The sequence below is a fragment of the Rhincodon typus genome, chromosome 4 (genome assembly GCF_021869965.1).
Source record: "Rhincodon typus isolate 14 chromosome 4, sRhiTyp1.1, whole genome shotgun sequence".
Taxonomy (NCBI): Eukaryota; Metazoa; Chordata; class Chondrichthyes; order Orectolobiformes; family Rhincodontidae; genus Rhincodon; species Rhincodon typus.
The window spans coordinates 96141469-96159917 of NC_063335.1; the positions used below are offsets into that span (position 1 = coordinate 96141469).

Genomic DNA, 18449 nt, shown 5'->3' on the forward strand with positions numbered 1-18449 from the left:
AGGACTGCAACTTCCCCTCCACAGTGGTCGAAAACGCCCTCGACCGTGTTTCTTGCATCTCCCGCAACTCATCTCTCACACCCCCTCCCCGCAATAACAACCAGAACAGAATCCCCCTTGTCCTCATGTACCACCCCACCAACCTCCGGATCCAACGCATCATCCTCCGACACTTCCGCCATCTGCAGTCTGACCCCACTACCAAAGACATTTTTCCCTCCCCACCCTTATCTGCGTTCTGGAGGGACCACTCTCTCCGTGAATCCCTTGTCCGCTCCACACTCCCCACCAGCCCCACCACATCCGGCACTTTTCCCTGCAACCGCAGGAAGTGCTACACCTGCCCCTACACCTCCCCCCTCACCCCCATCCCAGGCCCCAAGAAGACCTTCCACGTCAAACAGATGATCACCTGCACATCTGCTAATGTGGTATACTGTATCCGCTGTTCGGGGAAACCAAGTGGAGCCTTGGGGACTGCTTTGTGGAACACCTACGCTTGGTTTGCGACAAACATCTGCACATCCCAGTCGCGAACCATTTCAACTCCCCCTTCCACTCTTTGGACGACATTTCCATCCTGGGCCTCCTGCAGTGCCACAACAATGCCACCCAAAGGTTGCAAGAACAGCATCTCATATTTCGCTTGGGAACCCTGCAGCCCAATGGTATCAATGTGGACTTCACAAGCTTCAAAATCTCCCCTCCCCCGACCGCATCCCAAAACCAGCCCAGCTCGTATCCACCTCCCTAACCTGTCCGTCCTCCCACGTATCCCCTCCTCCCACCTCAAGCCCCACCCCCATCTCCTACCTACCAACCACATCCTGCCTCCTTGACCTGTCCGTCCTCCTTGGACCGACCTATCCCCTCCCTAACTCCCCACCTAAACTCACCCTTACTGGCTCCACCCCCGCCTCTTTGACCTGTCTGTCTCCTCTGCACCTATCTTCTCCTTTATCCATCTTCTATCCACCTCCCCCGCTCTCTCTATTTATTTCAGAACGCCCTTCCCCTCCCCCATTTCTGAAGAAGGGTCAAGACCCGAAACGTCAGCTTTCCTGCTCCTCTGATGCTCCTTGGCCTGCTGTGTTCATCCAGCTCTACACCTTGTTATAACTGCTTGATACTACTGTTAACGGCCCACTTTACTGATGAATTAGAATAGACCAATGGGCTGTAATTGGGCAGATTGAATTTGTCAGGCTTATTTTATACAGGATGTATCTGGCCAATTTTCCACATTGCTGGTTCAATGCCAATGTTGTAGAACTGGAACAACTCAGCTAGGGGTGTGGCAAACTCTGGAAGGCAAGTCCTCAGAACTGTTAACAGAATGTTATCAGAGCCCATACCTTTGTAGTATCCAGTGCCTTCAGCCAATTTTTTTGCTGTCACATGGAGTGAATAGAATTGACGGAAGACTGACATTTCTGATGCTGGAACTCCAGATGACTTTTTTATATATTCACTCAGGGGATGTGGGCATCGCTGGCTAGCCAGCATCAATTGCCCATCCCTAATTGCCCTTGGTGTTTTGCTGCCTTCTTGATGGCCGTCGTCCATGTGCTGCAGGTAAACCCACAATGCCCATGGAGGGGTGGATTCCAGGATTTTGACCCAGTGATAGTGAAGGAATGGCAATATATTTCTAAGTCAGGATGATGAGTGGCTTGAAGGGAACTTACAGGCGGTGGTGTTCCCATGTATCTGCTGCCCTTGTCCTTCTAGATGGAAGTGGTTGTAGGTTTGGAAGATGCTGTCTCAGTATCTTTCATGAATTTCTGCAGTGCATCTTGTAGGTAGTACACGCTGCTGCGACTGAGCATCAGTGGTGGACAGAGCGTATGTTTACAGATGTGGTGCCAATAAAGTGGGCTACTTTGTCCTGGTGGTGTCATGCTTTTGGAGCTGCACTCATCCAGGCAAATGGGCCATATTCCATCACACTCCTGCCTTGTGCCTAGTGGATGGTGGGCAGACTTTGCCAAGTCAGCAGGTGAGCTATTCGCAACAGTATTCCTAGCCTCTTATTTACACTTGTAGCCACTGTATTTATATGGCAAGTCCAGTTGAGCTTCTGGTCAATGGTAACCCCCAGGATGTTAATAATATGCATTCACTATTACCATTGAATATCAAGCAGTGGTGGTTAGATTGTCTTTTACTGGAGAGGGTCATTGCCTGGCATTTGTCTGGCGTGAATATCACCTGCCACATGTCGGCTCAAGCCTGGATATTGTCCAGATCTTATTGAATCATAGAATCCCTCCAGCATAACAGCAGGCCATTTGGCTCATCAAGTCCACACAGACCCTCTCCCCTTCCCTATCCCTGTAACTCTACATTTCCCCTGATTAAGCCACTTAGCCTGCACATCTTTGGACAGTGCAAGGGAACCAGAGCACCTAGACGAAATCCACACAGGCATGGGGAGAATGTGCAAACTCCACGCAGACAGTCGACTGAGGCTGGAATTGAACCCACGAATGATGTTGAACCTTGTGCAATCACTGGCAAACGTCCCATCTTCTGACCTTACGATGGAGGAAAGGACATTGATGAAATAGTTGAAGATGGTTGGGCCCAGGACACGATCTGGGAAGCTCCTGCAGAGGTGCTCTGGAGCTGAAATGACTGATCTCCAACAACCACAACCATCGTCCTATGTGCCAGATAATACCCCAACCAGTGGGGAGTTTGCCCCGTTATCCAGTGATTCCAGTTTTGCTACATAGAGATGTTATTGCCAAAGACACAGCATATAGCCGTCAGCAAACCATCCATCTTATCAAACGAAGATATTTTAATAAGTGCAGAAATAACTAATTGGGATTTTTTTCAAATCTTTCTCTGATGTGCAATGTCTTAGATGATGTGTGATTTTACTCTGACAACCTAAAACCATAAATAAGCATAAGGAACACAGTTATCAAAGAGTATTGATCCCCGAATAGGAGTAAAATGTCATGGGACTGCATTTATGATTGTACCTCAATGCGTAGAGATAAGAAATAGCAATGGTAAGAAGTAGTTTGCAGGCTCCCTAATAGCTATAATGAAGAACAGAGTATAACAGGAGGAGAACATAATGCAGACTTATAAGAATGGCATCGCCATAGTCACCTTTACATTGAATGTATATAGCAAATTGGCAAAGGAAGATGAATTTATTAAGTCTATTTGAGGCAATTGTGAGCAGTATATTCCAGTGCCATCAGCGAGCATGCTATTTTAGTAATCTCGTCACATGATGAAGGAGTCTTGACGCAACAGTGATCATGCCACAATAGAATTTTATATTCAGTTTGCCGTTCGGTGAGAAGTGTGGGTCTAGGAACAGTCTCTTGAACTTAAATAATGGTATGGGGTTAAAGATGGTTAAAGTGAACAGAGAACACAGTTGATATAAAGGACAGTACAGGATCAGTGGCACCCATTTAAGATATTCTATCTTCAGCAAAGGTATATTCCATTGAGAAAGATGGGCTGTATGAGAAGGATATATCATTAGAAGTTAAGGATGCATTAATTGAAAGCAAAAACATAGATACTGTGAAGATTAGTGATCGGTCAGAAAACAGGACAGACTTTGAAAATTGAAGAATTTTTAAAAAACTAATGAAGGAGAAATCAGAATCTGAGAGAAAGCTAGGTAGAAATATAAAAACAGATAGTATGAGTTTCCACAGATATTTAGAAGAAGAAAAGTAACTAAGGAAAGTGTCTTGGATGGCAAGAAAAGTAAATTAATAATGGGAAACAAGGAAATGGGAGAAGAATTGAAAAGGTTTTTGTGTCTTCTACAATGAAAATACTGGAAAATCAAGAGGTAAAAGGGGAGGAGCATTTAAACAATCACAATTATTGGGTAAAGATACTGGGAAAGCTATTAAAACTAAAGGTAGACATTTCCCCTGGACATGATGCTCTTCATCCTAGGATCTTAAAGAAATGACAGCAGAGATAGTAAATGCATTGTCAATGTTCTTTCAAAATTCTCTAGATTCTGGACAGGCTCCTGCAGATTTGAAAATCAATAATGTAACACCTCAGTTGAGGAAAGGAGAGAGATGGAAAGCAGGAAGCTATAGGCCAGTTAGCCTAATATCTATCTTTGAGGAAATACTAGAATCCATTTCAAAGGACATATTGGGAGGGTATTTAGAAAATCATACATAGATCGGGTATCCTTTATCTGCATGCCGGAAAACTAAAAAGACCTAAAAATAAGGTATTTTCGACATCTTGTCGATATGTCAAGTCTGAGCTCATTGGAAAATAAAAACTACGCTTTTAGATCCGTTCAGGTGACGTGAAGCTTTTTCCTTCCTCCAAGTGCCCAAATAGACCTAATTGTAAACATTGTGATAAATGGAGACAAAGAATAATAAGTACAGTGGATAATAAAAAAAGGTTTACAGACACCATCAAGTTTTTGATAACGGCAGTGTGAACCCATTTCCTAACAGGCTACAGTACAATGATTTCAAGTGTTATAGGAATATTTTGCTTTTGATTATGAGATGATTAGTAAAAGATGGTATGTATCTGAAAATATCCTTCATTTAAAAAGCAGTTTGTCCCTAGGTTCAGGTAAATGATTTACATGGGTGGCCTGGTAGCTCAGTGGTTAGCACTGCTGCCTCTCAGTGCCAGGGATCTGGGTTCAATCCCACCCTTGGGCAACTGTCTGTGTGGAGTTTGCACGTTCTCCCTGTGTCTGTGTGAGTTGCCTCCCACAGTCCAAAGATGTGCAGGTTAGGTGGATTGCCCATAGTGTTTAGAGATGTGTAGCTCAGGTGGGTTATAAGGGAACAGGTCTGGGTGGGATGCTCCAAGGGTCAGTGTGGACCTGTTGGGCCAAAGGGCCTGTTTCCACACTGTAGGGGTTCTATGAGTGTACAATCAGGGAAAGCAAATATGGTTTTATGAACAGTAAATTTAATTGATTAAAGTTCTTTTGAGGAAGTAACAATCAAGGGAATAAACAGGAACCTATGGGTGTAGCGTATTTGGATTTCCAAAAGCCATTCCACAAGGTGTCATATCATAAGTTACTATACGATATAAAAGCTCATGATATTACAGTTAGCATATTAGCATGAGTAGAAAATTGGAAAGGAAGCAGTGTGCAGTGATTAAAGGGTCATTTTCAAAATGATAGTAGGAGAGTTTCATCAGGGCTGGGCTTCAACTATTTACAATCTATACAAATGAAGGGAAGGAATATATAATAAATAAATTTCCCGATGACACAAAGGTAGGTGGCAAAGTAAGCTATCAAAAGGACAAAGCCTCAACTAAGAGGGGAGGTGATGGCCTAGTGGTATTAATCTAGAGATTTGGGTAATGCTCTGGGGAGCAAGGTTCAAATCCCACTTCAGTAGGTAATACCACTTACAATCATTAAAAGTGTAATGGTGACTGTAAAGCTACTATTGATTGCCAGGAAAAACACTTATCTGACCTACTGATATCCTTTAGGGAGGGAAACTGGTGTCTTACATGTGACTACAGATCACAGCAAGGTGGCTGACTCTAAACCCCCTCTGGGCAATTCATCTAGCAGTGACACCCAAAGCCCATTAAATGAATAAAAAAAAATGGATAGATTAAATGAGTGTACAAAAACTTTGCAGATGGAGTCCAATGCAGAAAAAAATGTGAACTTTTCCACTTTGGCAGGAAGAAGAGTAAGCACTATATTGTTTGGAGAGAGACTGCAAAACATTTTGGTACAGAGGGATCAGGATGCCCTGATACATGAATTTTTTTCATTCACAGAATGGGGGCATCACTGGCTAGGCAGCATTTATTGCCCATCCCTAATTGCCCAGAGGGCAGTTATGAGTCAACCACATTGTTCTGGGCCTGGAGTCACAAATAGGCCAGACCAGGTAAGGACAGCAGCCTCCTTCCTTAAAGGACATTAGTGAACCAGATGTGCTTTTCCAACAATTGACAATGGATTCATGGGCATCATTAGACTCTTAATTCAGAATTTTCTTTTAATTGAATTCAAATATCACCATCTGCTGTGGCGGGATTCAAACCCGGGTCCCCAGAACGTTTATCTGGGTCTCTGGATCAACACAGCAACAATTATACCATTCGACCATCACCTCCCCAGTTATAACAAATTACATCGTAAAAAACTGTACTTTTACTATTTGATACAAGTATAGGAATATTTAATAAGAATTAACAGGCATAGACAACCTCAGTTGAGCAACCATCTTCTATCGCTCCCCAGAAAAACATAAGAACAATGCCTAGAAATGGTCAGGTTTCTTAGTTTAGGCTCTTGTGGCATTCCTAATCCATACTATAATGCCTTGTGTACCCTTTTATCTATACTAAGGTATCTGGCAAGGCCTGTAAATGGTCCTCAGCATGAGGTAAGCTATAACGTGGTCTCGAATTGAGTGATGGACAAAGAGGGAGTATCCATACAGACATCTTGGATAACTGTAAGATGCATTCTTTGGTTAGAAAGATTCAAATTAGTGGTGGACACCAGGTAAAATAAGTGTTGCTACAGGACTATATCTGGACCCCATCTGGAGCATTATGCATATTTACAGTTTTTTAACTTAAGAAAGGATATAATTGTATCTGAAGCAGTTCAGAGAAGGTTCGTTTGATTCTTGGGATGAAGAGAATGTTTTATGTCTGAAGAAAAATTGAGCAAGCTGGGCTTAAACTCATTGGAGTCTACAAGACAGTTTACCTTGTTGAAATTTATAAGGTTCTTGAGCATTTTGAGAGGATATTTTCTCTTGTGGAGGGCTAGAATTAGGGGACATATTTTAAAAATTATCCTTCTTAACATCGAGGCAAAGAGAAGTTTTCTTTTTCTCAGACAACAAGGTGTAGAGCTGGATGAACGCAGCAGGCCAAGCAGCATCAGAGGAGCAGGAAAGCTGACATTTTGGGTCTAGACCCTTCTTGTAAATCTGAGGAATTCTTTTCACTGATAGCAATGGAGGCTGGATCATTTCATGCATCCAAGGCTGAGTTACATAGTTTTTTAATCAACTAGAGAATCAAGCAATATGGGGTTTGGTGGAAGACAATAAAGTGAAATTGACACTATAATTAGATTTGGCATCACCTTATCAAATGGTGGGATAGATCATCGGGCCAAATGACCTCTCCTTGGTCCTAATTCTTGTGTATTCTTGAATGGATGTGAGATGGTGAGTGAAGCAGCAAGTGAGGTGGTGAGGGGTAGCAACAGAGGCATTGTGCAAAATCAGAAAAGAGGAGGCAATGAGAGGTTTGGTGTGGGGAAATGAGCAAGTGGGTGGCAAATATTCAATAAGTGAACAATGCCATCAGCAGTGAGAAGAACCACGCACGCACTGATGGGTGAGAGTGGGTACCAAATTCCTGTTCCAGTTTGGTATCAGGTAATACAGTGATGTCTGCCTGCTCCTGCCCTGCAGACCTTTGCCGATCTTCACTGAATGTTTTTGTCAAGCGCCAGCCACACAAATGTATCCATTGTTTGTTTTAAACACTATAATATATTCAATATGGACCAGAAGAACTTTTAGTCATCAGTCTCTTTCAATGTCAAGCATGTACTCAATAACACTTTATCAATCAACAGGTTTCTCCCTCAATATAGTTAAGTGACCACATCCTTTGTGCAGTGTACTTACTTGCCACCATTTATAGGATGCCTCAGGAAGTGTGAAGCTATTTTTGGTCAGAATGGGATACATAGTGGGAATGTATCGCTTGTCAAACCACGCTGATTCATTTAATTCTGACACACAACGGTTACATTTGCACTTTCTCACAGCGAATAATTTTTTAAGTGCAAACTCAATCTTGTCCGTGTAAGTAAAAGCGACAGATAACAGGAGCACGGTAAAAACCAGCAAATAGAAAAACCACTGCTGTTTCTGAAGCCTGTGAGCAAACATTGCGACACCTTCTTGAATGATACTTCTCCACTTATCTGACAAAAATGTGGGAAAGCCAGGAAACAGATCTTCTGAGGAAACCAGTGTTGACAAATTCTGCAATTTGTTCCCTCTTCAAAGTGATTTCTCTTTATAACTCAATTATTGTTTGACAGGCTGGTTGTTGAGCAGCAGTTTGACACATATTTCGACAAAAGGAAGTCTGGTCAGAATAACGAAAGTTTTCTGAATGAAAATGAATGAAACTTTGTTTTCCTGAACGTTAATCCGTGTAAAGTTCATGTGGAGTTAAGCCAGTGTTTAGAGTAGGCAGCATACATTTTGGAACTAGCTTCCAAACAGATGTTGCGATTTCTGTCATGCTGATGTCTTGGAATCCAGTTGTATATTTGATTTCATTTTTAGAATTTATCTTTATGCCATTCTGGTTGATAATCTTTCAGTTTTTGCCGAAAATAAACTTCCTCCTAAATCAAAATAAAATGCAAAAACGTCACAAACCAAACTTAAACAACTTCACTAGAAGGAAATATGGGTTACTTTCTGAAACATCTACTTTGCACTGTTAGTCTGGATTCAGATTGGTACGGAAGAAGTGAGGGTATATTTTAGGGCAGAATACCATTCTCTGGTATGTTGTTTTGTTTCTGGATTGATACGTAGGAGTGGTGTTTGCAACTGTATCCTGGCAACTCAACATCAACAACAGATATGACACTAACAAAAAAAACCAACACCCGCAGGAAATTCTGTCACTTCTGCACAGTTGTAAACATTTATAATTTCCTTACCTATTAGCAGCGACTTTCTTCTGCTTGGTGGAAGAAGAAGAAGTTAAAATTCGCTAATTCTCATCTCCTTTAAAGGAGCAAAAGTAGGCCATGTAGTCCCGTGAGTCTGTTCCAACATTCTATTAGATACTTAGGATCCCAGCTGATGCTATTACTTGACAAGTCAGATCCCAGACTTAAATCTAGCTTGATAGATTATATTTTTTTTTGTTTTAACAAGGTGATCTCACTAAATAACAGGATGCTGCAGATTTTGTTTTATTGGTAAATAGAAGTTTATTGCACAAAAGAAATAAAGATGAAATAGAAAAAATCAAAGTATTTACATAAAAGTTTAAAGATTTTGAAACACACATAATCTAAAATCCACACTAATTCCAACAGTATCCTTTTACAGTACTCTGAACACCAGAGAGAGAATTCCTTTCTCTATCACACATTGGGTTTGACTTAGCTGTGGATTCTATTCTCTGGTCTTCAGAACCTAATTACCACTTCATTGAATCTTCAAACAATCAAGTCCAGATATTCTCAACTTCAAATAATCCCTTCAAGGTTTTAACCAAACACTTCTGGTCTGGAACTTTAAAACTCAATTCCTTACACTGAGGTAACCCATTTCTTAATAATTCTAAACTATCTCCCTTCTTTAGGGAGCAACTGTTCTCCATATCTGTTCCAACAAACCTCAAACCAAAGGATTTTCTTCAAGATATGGTTGCTTCCCCTACACAAATTGAAAACAAGTTCTGAATTGTTCTGTCTGAAACCCAACTGTTAACTCTATCACTTGTAAAACTCACTCATTGAATACAAAGCCCCTATATGTCCACAAAGTCTCTTTTTCATGCTACATTTTAACAGATTAACATAGCTTCAGAAATATTAATTATTAAACCTTTCACATACACAGAAATCACACATGCCTCCAATTCAAAATAAATGATATTAAAATATGTATAAATCATGCATGTTACATCAAAGTGTCCTAGTCAATATTTGGACTTTACTTTCCACAACATCATTACTCCCTTGTTTCACATACACTCAGCATTCCTGCTAATTTCTTTTCCTTGGAGGTCTGTGTGCAGCAGCAACTTCTGGAATCAGATGTCAATGCTACGAATGGCAACAGCACACCGATCACTGTGCAGACCCAAGTGGCTAGGTCCACATGTAGCTTTCAGGGAACAATGCCTACAGTCAAAAATTGTATCTATCAAGACCATCAATATACTCAAAATAAGATAATCCCTCACAGACCAGGACATTGACAGGAACAGCCCCTGCCTCAGTCTGTAAACTTGAATAAGCGCTTTACTGTCAACAAAGTAAAAACAAGCCTCTTCTGTTAATTGCCAATTAGATTTATTTTCTGTATTATCGTTTTCCACTCATGTCACTCCAGGGAAAAGAAGCATCTTCCAGTTATCTGGCTTGGGATTGATTAGGTGCACATTTTTTAAAAATAGCCTTGGGACCCACAGTTAACCATCTTGAAGTTGTTAAGTGGCCTCAAACAAATAGGTTTAGAATTCAAGTTAAATTTAGGCTGGATCAGTTACCTGCATCATCTCTTTCCCCCGGTGACAAGTCAGTTAGTGTTTTACAATGAGCAACTTTTATTTATATATTTTCTTTAAAATTATATTCAATGAAGGTGCCAAGATGGGAATTATACTTGTGTTCGCTGGATTTTAGCTCTGCCTTACCTTATCCTTTCTTTATTTTTTGGCCTGAAGTAGTGAGAGGTGGTAAATCATCCAATCATACAGGGTATTGCAGTTGAAACTGAAAGTGACTATTGCACAGAAAACAATCGTTATCTCTATAACAGGTCAAATTTCAATAAAGGTATTTTAAATTTGTTTTTATTCACTCAGGCGTCATTGGTATCGCTGGCTGGACCAGCATTTATTGCCTGTCTGTCCCTAACTGCCTTTGAGAAGGTGGTAGTGAACTGCCTTCTTGAACCACTCCAGTCCATGTGTTGTAGACAGACCCACAAAGCTCTTAGGGAGGGTTTTCCAGAGTTTTGACCAAGCCACAGTGAAGGAATAGCAATTATATTTCCAAGTCAGGATGGTGAGTGGCTTGGAGGGGAACTTGCAGATGCTGGTGTTCCCATGTATCTACTGCCCTGGTCCTTCTAAATGAAATTGGGTGTGGTTTGGAAGGTGTTGTCTAAAGAGTTTTCGAGAATTTCTGCAGCATACCTTGTAGGTTCCAGGTGCACCATAGAGAGCATACTATCTGGGTGCATAATGGCATGGTGTGGCAACTGTTCTGCCCGGGACTGTAAGAAACTACAGAAAGCTGTGTGCACAGCCCAGACCATCATGGAAGCCAACCTCCCATCCAGGGACTCTATTTACACTTCTTGTTGCTGCAGAAAGGCTGCCAACATCATCAAAGACCCCTCGTACCCTGGTAATGCTCTTCTACAACCTCTTCCATCAGGCAGAAGGTACAGAAGATTGAACACATGCATCAACAGGTTCAAGAGCAGCTTCTTCCCAGACGCTATTAGACTACTGAATGGACTCTATAACTTCAAATAATGTTGATCTTGCTTTGCGCACCTCCTTAACCTGTATGCCTCACTCTGTCTAAGCACCCATGTCTTTGTTTGCTATGATCTGCCTGTACTACTCACAAAATAAAGCTTTTCACTGTATTTAGGTAGATGTGACTACAATAAATCAAATCAAATCAAATTATGATGTTTCCACCACATAGAAAACACAGTATCTATTTCCTGCTCCTCTGATGCTGCTTGGCCTGCTGTGCTCCTCCAGCTCCACACCGTGTTATCTCCATTTATACATGCTTTTCTTCAATCACGGAATAGCTTTTGACACACTGACTTAAATTACCCTTTGGAAGATTCCGCCATGTTATGGATGCCTGGCCATGTTTACAATTGTCACTGGTATCCTACATGACAAATTATGAATAAATGCAATATACAATGGTGACTCTACAGAGTTGTCAAAACAGACATCATGTAATTCTACCAACACTCTTCCCTACTCATCTGCAACAGCACTATAATTTGAGCGTCATTCATACTCATGCACCACTCACTGAAAGTAAGTGCCCAGGTGCAGCAGGTAGTAAAGAAGGCAAACTATATGTCAGCCTTCATAATGAGAGGATCCAAGAACAGGAACGAGGAGGGCTTGCTGAAATTAAACAGGGCATTAGTGAGGCTACACCAGGAATGTGTCTCCTTATCTGAAGAAGGATGTTCTTGCTAGCGAGGGAGTGCAGCTAAGGTTTATCAAATTGATTCCTGGGATGGCAGGACTTATGTATGAGGTGAGATTGAATAAGTTAGAATTGTACTCACTAGTTTAGAAGAATCTGGGGATCTCATAGAAACTCATAAGATTTCTAACATGACTAGACAGGTTAGATGCAGGAAGGGTGTTCCTGATGGTTGGCGAGTCCAGAACCAGAGGTCACAGTTTAAGGATAAGGGGTAAACCTTTTTTTAGGACTGAGATGCAGAGAATTTTCTTCACCCACAGAGTCACGGGTCTGTGCAATTCACTACCACAGAAAGTGGTAGAAACCAAAACATTACATGTTTTCAAAAAGGAAGTCAAAATGGCTTTATGGCTGAAGGGATCAGGGAATATCAGGGAGGGTGGGCTCGGTTATTAAACTTCACGATCAGCCATGGTCATACTGAATGGCGGAGCAGGCTTGATGGGTCGAATGGTGTACTCCTGCTTCTATGTTCTTAATGATAATAATAATTTGATAATACAAAGCACTTTTTTACAGCTCTGGTAATAATTTATTTATTGATAAACTATTCAACCCAACTAGCTGAAGATCAAAAGGAAAACTGTACAGTTTATAAATGACTTATCCTCCCTCTTAAACAGAACTATAAAAGATCATTGGTGTTTACTTCTGTTTAATTCTGAAACCATAGCAAGGCCTGAATACCAGGAAAAGCAAATCCTACTGTGAACTCATGTCAAATATTTAATTTTATTCAATTTGGGTGTCGCTGGCTGGGCCAAAATTTATTGGTCATCACTAACTGGCCTTGACAAGATGGTCGTGAGCTGCCTTCTTGAACTACTGCAGTCTATTTGCTGCAGATAGATCCACAGTGCCATTAGGGAGAGAGTTTTAGAATTCTGACCCAGATAGACTGAAGGAACAGCAATATAATTCAGCATGGTACACACACATTGACTACTGTCAATGTCTTAGTCAATGCTAGGTAGTCTGTCTGATTTTGTTCCTTGATTCCTTTCTCGCAGTTGGTACAGCTGTGTGGCTTGCTAAGCCATTTTACAGGGCAGTTAAGAGTCAACCATATTGTTGTCATCTGGATTCACATGTAAACCAGGCCAGATATGGAAGGCAGTTTCCTTCCCTAAAGGACATTAATGAACAGGATGGGTTTTTAATGGCAATTGACAATGGTCATAATTAGACTTTTGATTACAAACAATTTTTATTGCTATGGTGGCAAACATAAAACTAGTAATCTCTGGATTACTAATTCAGTGATGAATTCCCTTGTATATATAAAATCTAATACAAATTGTGGTTTATGGTGAAGTGCTGTTATGTCTGTGCAGTTCTATGTATTAGGCAGCTAATACCCCTGTTTGAAACAGATATTATGATATTTAAACCATGGAACTAAGATAAATGTAAAATCCTGTTACAATTTTGGTCTTTTGTCAAGGGGGAGACAGAGAGTGTATGTGTGTGGGTGGAAGAGAGAGAGTGAGTTTGTGTGTGAGGCAGTAAGAGAGTATGTGCGTGCGAGGGAGAGACAGCGTGTGTGTGTATATACATGCGCGTGCGTGGGAGAGAAAGAGTGTGTGCAAAAGACAGAGAGAGAGAAAGAATGCCAGTGTGTGTGCGAGAGAGAGAAAGAGAGAGAGAGTGAGAGAGTGTTAGTGTGTGTGTGTGTGGTGTGTGTAGTGTGGTGTGTGTGAAAGTGTGTTTGTGTGAGTGAGTGCATGTGTACATATGAATGTGTGTGTGTGAGAGTGTACAGTGTGGTGGGGTCACCTGTACTACAACATGAACCCAAGATCCCAGTGGAGGCCGTCCTCGTGGGTACCGAACTTGGCTATCAGCCTCTGCTTGGCAACTCTGTGTTGTTGTGTATCCCAAAACCCGCCTTGGAGGACGTTAACCTGAAGATTCAAGGCCGAATGTCCTTGACCGCTGAAGTATTTCCCCACTGGGAGGGAACATCCCTGTTTGGTGATTGTTATGGGGTGTCCATTCATCCGTTGTCGTAGCGTCTGCATAGTTTCGCCAATATACCATGCCTCTGGGCATCCTTGCCTGCAGCGTATGAGATAGACAACGTTGGCCGAGTCACATGAGTATCTGTCATGCACATGCTGGGTGGTGTTCTCACGTGTGACGGTAGTGTCCATGTTGAAGATCTGACATGTCTTGCAGAGGTTGCCATGACAGGGTTGTGTGGTGTCGTGGTAGATGTTGTCCTGAAGGCCGGGTAGTTTGCTGTGAACAATGGTCTGTTTAAGGTTTGGCCATTGTTTGAAGGCAAGAAGTGGAGGCAAGTGGAGGTAAGGTGCTCATCGTCATTGATAATGTGTTGAAGGCTGTGAAGAACAAAGCATAGTTTCTCCACTCCCGGGAAGTACTGGGCGACGAAGGGCACCCTATCGTACGTATCTCGTGTCTGTCTTCTGAGGAGGTCATTACAGTTTTTCGCCATGAGCCATGGCGAGGAATCACTGAAGCAACTACATAGTGATATCAACAAGTTTCATCCCACAAATCAGACTTACCAGACTTACTCTTTAGAATCAGACTCATTCTTAGACACACGCATCTCCATCAGGGACACACACCTCATACCTCACTCCACGGCAAGCCTACGGATAACCTCACAATGCTGCACTTCTCTAACTTCCACCTGAAACGTGTTAAAAACAACCATTCACTATGGACAAGCCCTACACAGAATCTGTTCGGATGAGGAGGAACGAGACAGACACCTGAAGGTATTGAAGGATGCCCTCATAAGAACAGGATACAATGCTCAATTCATCGATCGCCAGTTCCAACGTTCCACAGCGAAAAACCTCTTTTGGAAATAATGTCCTGAAAACATCAGGTACTCAACTTTGCATCTTATTCAAAAGATGGCACCTCTGACAGTGCAACACTCCTCCAGTACCACACTGGAAAATTAGACAAGAGTAAAATTTGAATGGATAGCTCCTGGTCCAGCATCAAGGGTGCTACTGAGCCAGTTTGAATCAAAAGCTCTGTTTAGTCTGTCTCCCCCTCCTCTCTGTTGTCATATTAATCACTGTCATTTTTAAAAAAAATTTAGTTGCTGTAAAAGGGTTATTCTGCTAATTAAACACATTTCAAAGTTACTGTGTTCTAACTTATAATTTATTCTTGACTAGAACTTCAATATCTTTATTCATCCATTGTTCATTAATCTTACCAGCCTTATCCTTCACTCTAATAGGAACATAATGTCTCTGAACTGTTGTTATTTCACTTTTGAACGCCTCCCACTTGTCAGACATCCTTTTACCTGCAAACAATGGCACAGTGGCTCAGTGGTTAGCACTGCTACCTCACAGTGCCAGGGACCCGGGTTTGATTCCACCCTCGGGCGACTGTCTGTGTGGAGTTTGCACATTCTGCGTGGGTTTCCTCCAGGTGCTCCGGTTTCCTCCCACAGTCCAAAGATGTGCATGCTAGGTGGATTGGCCATGCTAACTTGCCCATAGTGTTCAGGGATGTGTAGATTAGGGGGATGGGTCTGGGTGAGATGCTCTGAGGGTCGGTATGGACTTATTGGGCCAAAGAGCCTGTTTCCACACTGTAGGGATTCTATGACAATCTACTTTTGAAAATTCTTGTCTCGTACCATTAAAATTTGCCTTACTCCAATTAAAAACTTTAACTTTTATAGAAGGCTTATCCTTTTCATTAGCCATTTTGAAACAAATATAATGATGATCGCTAGGCCCAGTGTTCACCTACTTTTACTTCGATTCCTGACTTGCCTTGTTGCCCATAAGAAAGTCAAGTTTTGCTCCTCTATTAACAGCATCCATATATTGATAAAGAAAATTGTTTTTGAACACATTTCATCCAAAGATAGATCAGATTCCTGGATTTCAGATCTGCCAAGCTGGCAATTTAGAGGGATTTTTTTTTGTTCACTTGTGGAACCGTGGGAATTGTTGGCTGGGCCAGCATTTATGGCCCATCCCCTGTTGCCCTTGAGAATGAGGCGGTGATCTGCCTTTCTGAACTGCTGCAGACCATCTGCCGTAGGTAGACTCACATTCTGTTTGGGGGGGAATTCAGGATTTTGTCCCAATGACAGTGAGGAAGAGAAATGTATTTCCAAGTTAGGTTGGTGAGTGGCTCGGAGGGGGATTTTCAGGTGGTGGTGTTCCCATGTATCCACTGCTCTTGTCCTTCCAGATGAAAGCGATTGTGGGTTTGGAAGATGCTATCTGAGGATCTTTGGTGAATTTCTGCAGTGCATTTTGTAGATGGTACACACTACTGCTACTGAGTATCAGTGATGGAGGGAGTGGGTATGGTGTCAATAAAGCAGGCTGCTTTCTCCTGGAGTGTCTGGGAGAATCTTGAGAAGAGGATGAACTACGCAACTTCGGTATAAACTCAGGTTTGCAACCGCGTCCCTTCACGAGCTGCTGCAACACTAGTGTTTGAAATGCTGAAGGCAGATAGCCATCTGTTATCAAGTCAGTATTTCAGTTATTGTTAAAATAGGGTTGGCAACTAGAGGCGGTCCAAGATGTTTGAGAAATCACGTGACTCTAGATTGCATACTATTAGCACTGCGAGATATTTGGGTTTCACAGGTGTAATTGGGTATACCTTATAAAAATTTGGCATCCTGTAATTGGCAATCTTTATTTGTGATTTTGTGCCATGATCTGTTACACAAGAGGCTTCAAGAAGAAGGATCTCACCAATAAGTAGGCGAGGAGTACCATTTTATCGACTATACATACTATAGTCATTGGTAGTTTGGGGACTGGTGACGCCAGATCACATATGACCAGAGTGTGTAGGGTTTCCAAACATGTGCTCTCTTGTAAATAATATTATATTTAATAGCATATGATGTGGGATCCACAGGACACTTCTTATATCCTGGATAACCATTTGTGAAGGAAGTGTTGTCAGCTGCAGTAAGTTGAGTTCCAGGTCTCAAACTTGAGCAGCAGCTGATTTCACTGAGATTTATCCTTGAGTTTGAGAACTTTGTGGATATCCCATTTATAAGTGTAATCTCCCTCAGCTCGAATGTGGATGAAGTGAAAGAAGACTGACTATAAAGCAGTTAAAATAGAACAGGCATATACTGCAAAGTCTCCTGACCACATACTGCTCTCTAATCAGAATTGTTCTGAATTGAATTAGAATTAGAATTAGCTACATTATCACATGTAAACAAATGAGCACAGTGAATGAAGAGTGTATAAGTCACCACTTACGGTGCAATCTTAGGTACAAGATCCCTAGGTACAGCTCCTTCAATTACAGTTCTTAAGAAAACAGAAAAGTAAAATGTCCAGCATTTCACATTTTAGGAATAAATTATAAAATGGACAAAACAAATTGCAGAAGATACAGAAGCCTAAATACACGCAAAAGCAGGTTCAGGAACAGCTTCTTTCTGGCTGTTATCAGACTGTTTAATGGACTCTAGCCTCAAATAATGTAACCTGTATGCCTCTAAGTCTTTTTGATCTGTACATCCTTTGCTTGCTGTGATCTGCCTGAATCACTCGTAAACAAAGCTTTTCACTGTATTTCGGTATACGTGACAATAAGATCAATCATGGAAAAGCCTACTTCTATTTCTAATTTGTATGTTCACACGTCAGTTAGACAGGGACTGCATTTATGTCTCAATCCACAGAGGGATTAATTTAGTCCAGAGATGTAGAGGAGTTAAAGAATGCTCTCTGACTCAAAATCTGAACATCTAGCTGAAGTTCCTGCTTCCTAGAGTTTACGTTTCTCCCAGAGGACAGCAGAGAATGACAGGGAATCCGATTGAAACATATGCAATTCTAACAGATGGAAGGAAAATATTTTCCACGATTGTGGAGTCTAGAATGAGGGAACACAGTCTCATGTTATGTGATAGACCATTTAGGACTGAGATGAGAAAACATTTCTTCACTCAAAGCATAGTGTACCTGTGGAATTGTCTGCCACAGAAGGCTATAGAGGCCATGTTACCGAACATATTCAAGAAACAGACTGAGACATTTTTAGATTTTAAAAGCATCAAGGCGTATGGGGAGAAAGCAGAAATATGAAATAGAGATACAGTATCAGCCATGATCATAGTTAATGGAGGAGCAAGCTCGAAGGGCTGAATGGCCTACTCCCGCTCTAGTTTCTACATTTCTATGACAGCCAAGACAATCTGAATCACTTGAAACAACTTTAGGAATGAGATCAATCAGCAACTAATCTGTGTAAAAATTGGCTGGTGGGTCATAATAAGCAAATTCTAGAAAAACATACAGCCCACGAGGGTAAAATTTCACAATATAAACAGGAATAGCAGTTAGGACTGCACAAATCAGCAGTAGTTCTGGACAAATTTGCCAATCTGGGGTATGGTCAAATCAGCAAATTACCTCCACCGTATAGATACTTACTGGTTCACTTGTCATTGTAA

At 41.6% G+C, this 18449-nt stretch overlaps 1 protein-coding gene across 1 annotated transcript in view; it reads right to left on the reverse strand.

The window, feature by feature from the left end:
* LOC109936145 (CMP-N-acetylneuraminate-beta-galactosamide-alpha-2,3-sialyltransferase 1-like) overlaps positions 1-18449 on the reverse strand; it is a 93034-nt gene that overhangs the window by 39191 nt on the left and 35394 nt on the right. The window contains exon 5 of the mRNA XM_048596079.1: positions 7671-8404. Within this exon, the coding sequence (XP_048452036.1) occupies positions 7671-7937 (267 nt within the window). The 5' untranslated portion in view covers positions 7938-8404. The remainder of the gene's footprint in view (positions 1-7670; positions 8405-18449) is intronic.